The following is a 6806-nucleotide window of genomic DNA, read 5'->3' on the forward strand; positions in this document are numbered from 1 at the left end:
TGTTAGTTGTCACCCTTCATAACGATCGAAGAACGCTGCATTGTAAGGACCTCGTTCTTTGCTACACTCGGTAATAGTCGTGGTCGTCCAAATTTCGACCTAATACATATACGAAATAAGAGCCTTCAAATATCTTTGCAAGTCACGTCTATTCCTTATGAAATAACAATACATTTTCGTGTTATCTCAATATCGTTTGTCGCATCGGATAGAATTTATTTCGACCAATCTAGATTACATATTCAAGAATTGTCCTTAATATCAAGCACTTCAATAATCATGACCTTCCCAACAAATTGAATCAGATATCCATAAACATTTTAACAATTTCTTATAGCTATTACTGCAATACCAATATTTACCTTCCTTGAATCTGCATGTAACCCTGCATCTGTAAACAATAATATGTTAGCTCAGAAAACAATTACTAGCATGCAAATATTAAAGCTGTAGTGGCAAAATGCTACTAGTATATATCAACCAAAGATCTTTTCTCTTTTCTTTTAATTTTTTTCTTCCCCCCCCCCCCCTCTGGTATATAAAGTATATGACAGATGTGAAGAGCTGATAAGCCATGTGACCCCAAAGAGAAAAAGTGAGCTCGTAAATTCAACACCTTCTTACTTCAAGTATTTTTAACTCTTTAACATTTAAGTGCCACAAAAGGACACAGGAACACCTATGTGTGTCACCCTCTGTCCAGCAATTCAACACAATGAGAGAATTAAAGACCTTCTTCTTTTTCCTACTATCACCTCCCTTTATTTAAACACCACCATTTTCACTTCAAAAACTTCATACAACAAATAACCCCTCCACACACACCAACTAGAGAGAAATGGGAAGGCCTCCTTGTTGTGACAAAATAGGTATAAAGAAAGGTCCTTGGACTCCTGAAGAAGATATTGTTTTGGTCTCTTATATTCAAGAACATGGTCCTGGAAATTGGAGATCAGTCCCTACTAATACTGGTAATATATTCACTTTATATTTTGAACCTTACAATTTTTTTCCTTGTTAAATACATGTATAATGAAGAAATTTCTTTGTTTTTTAAAGGGTTGATGAGGTGCAGCAAAAGTTGCAGGCTAAGGTGGACAAATTACTTGAGGCCAGGAATCAAAAGGGGTAATTTCACTCCACATGAAGAAGGAATGATTGTCCATCTTCAAGCTTTATTGGGTAACAAGTAATGTTCACCTCCTTATATAGTAATTATATTTCCTTCCTTCTAACTCTACATTGTTTTCTTAATCGCACAACTAAAAGAAAAAACCTAAAGACGAACATAACAACAACAATCCAGTAAAATCCTACAAGTAGGGTCTGTGGAGGGTAGAGTGTACGCAGACCTTACTCATACTCCGGAGGAGTAGATAGGTTATTTTTAAAAGACCCTCGGCTCAAGAAGGCGAAAAGGAGATAATGAATCCGCAACAACAACAGAAATCAGAAAGATAATATCAGCATTGTAAGAGACAAAGAATAGATGGAAAAATAATAACAATAACCAGTAATAAAGACGAGCATAAACGAAGGAAAAGGATAGTGAATATTCATATAGCTGACTCAACTTGCTGGAAACGTCTGTAGTAGTAGTTATTGTTGTACAACTAAAAGAGAAACAAAAGATTAAGATATAAATACACCATTCTGAATATTTTCAAAAATACATGTTTTAAAGTTTTTATATGATTGATATTTGTACAGATGGGCAGCCATAGCATCATATCTTCCACAAAGGACGGACAATGACATAAAGAACTATTGGAACACTCATCTAAAGAAAAAGCTCAAGAAATTCCAAACAGGTTTGGATTCACATTTGACTTCTCCTCCTCCTGCAGATTCTACCACTTGTGATCATTTCTCATGGCATTTCATGAGTGACAATAATAAGCAAGGCTCAAAGTTATTACTACAACAGAACCACAACTCTCCAAATTCTTCCTCTTCCTTGTATGCTTCAAGTACAGAGAATATTTCAAGACTTTTAGAAGGATGGATGAGATCTTCTCCAAATCCTTCTACAAAGATTAATGAAATGATCTTTCATGAAAATCAACATAACCAAGATGATCAAGACCTATTTATAAGTTGTGAAACTTCTCTGGTTCAGGATGAAGGAATTAGCAACAGTATTAAAACAATTCCAAGAGAATACAAGTCTGTTATTTCAGCTTGTGAAAGCAGTGGAGTTGCTGAAAAGACAATGAATACTAATACTCCTCCTCCATTCACATATCTTGAGAAGTGGTTGCTAGAAGAAAATGCTGGTCAAGTTGAAGAACTTATGGGACTTCCTATGATATTCACTTAATATTAATATACATTTTCTGTTGTAACTTAATTATCAGTATTGTAACTTCATGTGGACGAAGTCCATAGATGTATGAATTTTTAAGTTAACATAGTTCAAATTATAAACTTTATGTAACTTTTCTAAGAAGTTAAAAATAAGCTCCATCACAGCTCCACGGATATCTAAAAAAAATTCAATGGCACAAGCAGTGGAGGAGCCACCTAAGCTAAGGTCAAAAATTTATTTTATGTACATATATTATATGTTGACTCCCCTTATTTTCTTCTGTGTGTTCACTATTTTATATTTGGACACTCCTTAGTAAAATTATTAGCTTCGCCCGGCACAAATTTAAGGATCTTGAGATTTCATAACTATTCTATTCTTAGGGTACTGTGGAAGAGACAATCAACTAATTATGGGAGTTGTTTTCCGATCCCTACTCGGCTACTCCCATTAGGGAAGTTAATTATTTTTCTAATTTTTAAGCAACTTGTTTAGAGAAAATATTTGACCAACCAAACACAGGGAAATCGAAATTAAAACACTGAACATTGTTTTCATACGAAACACACCCTTAGTATTGTGAATATTTCCTGGATCATAACTCAAAAAAGAAAAGAAGATATTTTGTTTAGATGGAGGTGTAATTTCTTCCAGGTAGGAAATTTAAGAGGAATAATGAAGTATGGTAGGAAGTTAAGAAGGGTAGAGATGCAAGATCAATTTAAAGTCATTTAAATATGATTAACCATTTTTCACTAAAACTATTAAAATCGTACTGTGTTTGTAGATCAATATCAAGTTCTATGCATGGAAAATGCGTTATTAATATTTATGTACCATCGGGTTAAGTTGCTTGGAATAGCAAGTACTAACTGTTTATAACAAACCTGATCTGATAACTCGAAATATAAAGTAATACTAATATAATAATATAACATGTTTAATTATGCTAATCATCATCGATGTATATAACTTAAGATGTAATCATGACTTTAATCTTGACCATTATATACGCAAAATATTAATCACCGATTTTCGATAAATGTCGATGGAGATTGTTAATCATGACCGACGAATGGGGCATTTGCATCTATACTTGCTTTTTGTGTCACGCTTTAACTTGTGCCCGCTTTGCAAAAAAAATTGCAAGCGTACCCGCTTTTTCGCATAATTCAGCATACGGGGCTGAAGTAGCAAAGACAATCACGCAAAACTTCAGCATTCTAGTAGCCGGGCCTGAAGTTCAGCTCTAGTGCTGAAGTTTTTTGTTTTGTAACTGTCGAGTTGAAGTTTTTGTTTGTAACTGGCGAACTTCAGCTCTAGAGCTGAAGTTTTTGTTTGTAAGATTCAGCTCTAGAGCTGAAGTTTTTGTTTTGTAACTGTCAAACTTTAGCTCTAGAGCTGAAGTTTTTGTTTGTAACTGGGCTTTTGTTTGTAAGCTTCAGCTCTAGAGCTGAAGTTTTGTTTTGTAACTGTCGAACTTCAGCTCTAGAGCTGAAGTTTTTGTTTGTAACTGGCAAGTTTGTTTGTAAGCTTCAGCTCTAAAGCTGAAGTTTTTGTTTTTGTAACCGGCGAGAGCTGAAGTTTTTGTTTTTGTAACTGACGAACTTCTAAGCTTTGCTCTTCCAATATATGATATCAAAAGATCAATTGGACAATTTTTAAGAGAAATGTCGTCCTGGTTGCAAACAGTTTCAGAAAAAAGGCCGAAAACTTAAACCTCTTTAGTCTCAGCAAATTTACAACCAATGATGAAATATGACCTCTTTCTGTTTGTTGCTTCTCAGGGACTTCAGTACAGAAAGGAAATTCAGGTACATTTGAATCTTTGTTCAAACTTTCAAGGAAGACATTTAACTACATCTGTTCACTTGTGAAAGAAGAGATGATGGCAAAACCAACGAACTTAACTGATCTCAACGGCAAATTTCTGGTACTTTTGTACAGAGATGTATTAGTGGTTTTAACTATAGTCAAATTTATGCATAGCCGTAACAGATTTCTTGCAGAAAAGGGAGAAGGAAAAGTTTGAGAAAGAAGAGGCGGATATAACTTTGAGGAGGAGAAGGAGGAGGAGAAAGGGGGCTGAAGTTATTTAAAAAGTAGATACAAGTTAAAAGTTTTTAAAAAAGATAGGTATATGACAACCAAATAAGGCGCATCGTGCAATTTTTACCGACGAAGGGGACGTAGACTAATATAGAGTTATAAAGAGTATTAAATAAGTTGAAAAATACGATTAATTGGATCATGGATCAATGATGAGAGTTGGGACTACTACTCAAAAGCCATAAAATCGTGGACTTAGCTGCCCAAACTCACTAGTACTAGCCCCATAATTGAGTAGAACTTATAAACCAGTTATATTGTCTGAATACTGTTATCTGGCTAAAGTAATTTGTCTGTTGGTTGGATGCGTCATTTCTGTATTGGAGACCTAGGATTGATTCTCCTCGCCAGCAGCCTCCTCAGAGCTCATCGCATTGGGTTTGTCTAGTGTAGTTTATATTTCCTATGTAGTTTGCGAGTTGTTGCACACAATAAACAAGTTACCCCGTACACACATCCGGTAAATTTTCCAAAAAAAAAAAAGTCCTACTTGGCCATGGATTGCAACAAAATATAGGTATCTACAACAACAACAACAACGACCCAGTATAATCCCACAAGTGAGGTCTGGGGAGGGTAATATGTACGCAGACCTTACCCCTACCCGAAGGGTAGAGAGGCTGTTTCCAGGAGACCCTCGGCTCAAAAAAGCAACAGGAGCCGATATATTAGTACCATAAAAATGCATAAGAGATATGAAATACAGAATACGAAATACGAAATACGAAATAAATGGCTGGTATAGTAAAACTAGCAGGTAAAGCCCTGCATCAATAGACGACCAATTATATTCTTAGTCTAACTCCTAACTAGCTAGTCTCACTCTATTGTGCTGTAGAAATATTCACAACTTTCCCTTAACCTACAACCTTAATGCTCGACCTCCATAATTCCCTGTCAAGGGCCATGTCCTCAGTAATCCTAAGTCGCGTCATGTCCTGTCTGATCACCTCTCCCCAATACTTCTTAGGTCGCCCTCTACCTCTCCGCGTGCCCACTACAGCCAGTCGCTCACACCTCCTCACCGGTGCATCAGTGCTCCTCCTCTGAATGTGCCCGAACCATCTGAGTCTTACTTCCCGCATCTTGTCCTCCATGGGGGCCACGCCCACCTTCTCTCGAATATCTTCATTCCTAATCTTATCCATCCTTGTATGCCCGCACATCCACCTCAACATCCTCATCTCTGCTACTTTCATCTTCTGGATGTGTGAGTTCTTTACCGGCCAACATTCAGTTCTATATAACCGGCCAAAATATAGGTATCTAATTTAAACCTTTAAAATAAGAGCTAAACAGATTTACAACACGAAAAGTGTACCCAACAAAGAACAACTAAACTTTAATATAAGCAATCATCCTCTTCTAATTTTCTAAGATGCGGACAAGTTAGATGTTCCACAATTTTCTTCTTGGCTTTCTTGAAGGAATAATATTCTAGTATAAATCTCTCAAAGATCTCTATAATTCTTAATTTTTTTCATGCACAAATAAACTATCAATATCCCTATTTATAATAGTATGAAATCTATGTCAACTAGAAACAGGAAAGCCTATTCCTATATTTATTCTAACTGCAAATTATATTTAGACATGAATTAAATAAACCAAATCCTAAATAACTAAGGTTTCCTATTACAACTTTGAATTAATTTTCCAATATTCTCCCGTAATTCAAAGTTGTATACGTCTGACTTGTTCGTTGTGCAGTTATGCTGGAGCACTTCTCTCCAACTTTCACTTTTGACGAAGCACATGTCTTCATCCCTCAATTTGGTGGAGCACCTATTTCCAAATTTGATGCACTTTGTCACCAACCGTTGATGCACTTTATCACCAACACTCAATTTTTGTTGAAGCACATGTCTCCAACTCACATTGATGTACTTTGTCACCAACACCCGATTTTGTTGAAGCACCTGTCTTCAACTCCCGTTGATAGGCACTTTGTCACCAACCGTTGATGCACTTTGTCATCAACACCCAAATTTATTGAAGCACCTGTCTCTAACTCACGTTGATGCACTTTGTCACCAACACTCAATTTTGTTGAAGCATGTATCAACTTCCAACTTTTTTAAACCTCTCTCCAACTTTTAGAGAAGAGTTTCTTCCTCTTGTGCCATATTTATTTGTACCTCTTTAAACTTATTTTTTTTCATGAATCTGTCTTGAAACTTTTCATCGAATAGGCTAATTCTGTTGACAACTATTTATGATTTTGCCAGCATATTTTTTTGGCCAGACGGGCGGCAAGTTTGGCTAGCGCCACCCGCCGGCAGCGGAAGCTACTTGATTCTCTCTGAAGATCGTAGAAGCTCTGATACTAATATGAAAGAAAATATTTTATTAAAATCTCTGATTGATCTCTACAATTCTTTATTTCCTC

At 36.0% G+C, this 6806-nt stretch overlaps 1 protein-coding gene across 1 annotated transcript; it reads left to right on the forward strand.

The window, feature by feature from the left end:
* The first annotated feature begins 646 nt into the window (after positions 1–646).
* Positions 647–2580, forward strand: LOC107799841 (transcription factor MYB60-like). The gene is made up of 3 exons (XM_075252692.1): positions 647–971; positions 1060–1189; positions 1711–2580. The coding sequence occupies exons 1-3, from the start codon at positions 839–841 to the stop codon at positions 2318–2320; spliced, it is 873 nt and encodes a 290-aa protein (XP_075108793.1). The 5' UTR covers positions 647–838; the 3' UTR covers positions 2321–2580.
* Positions 2581–6806: the final 4226 nt, after the last annotated feature.

This window comes from Nicotiana tabacum, chromosome 5 (assembly GCF_000715075.1).
Source record: "Nicotiana tabacum cultivar K326 chromosome 5, ASM71507v2, whole genome shotgun sequence".
Lineage (NCBI taxonomy): Eukaryota > Viridiplantae > Streptophyta > Magnoliopsida > Solanales > Solanaceae > Nicotiana > Nicotiana tabacum.

Bases quoted from the DNA above. Each gene is read 5' to 3' on its own strand.
- LOC107799841 (XM_075252692.1), top strand. From the start codon at position 839: ATGGGAAGGCCTCCTTGTTGTGACAAAATAGGTATAAAGAAAGGTCCT. The intron at 972-1,059 runs GTAATATATTCA...TGTTTTTTAAAG, and splicing joins ATCAGTCCCTACTAATACTG to GGTTGATGAGGTGCAGCAAA. The intron at 1,190-1,710 runs GTAATGTTCACC...ATATTTGTACAG, and splicing joins CAAGCTTTATTGGGTAACAA to ATGGGCAGCCATAGCATCAT.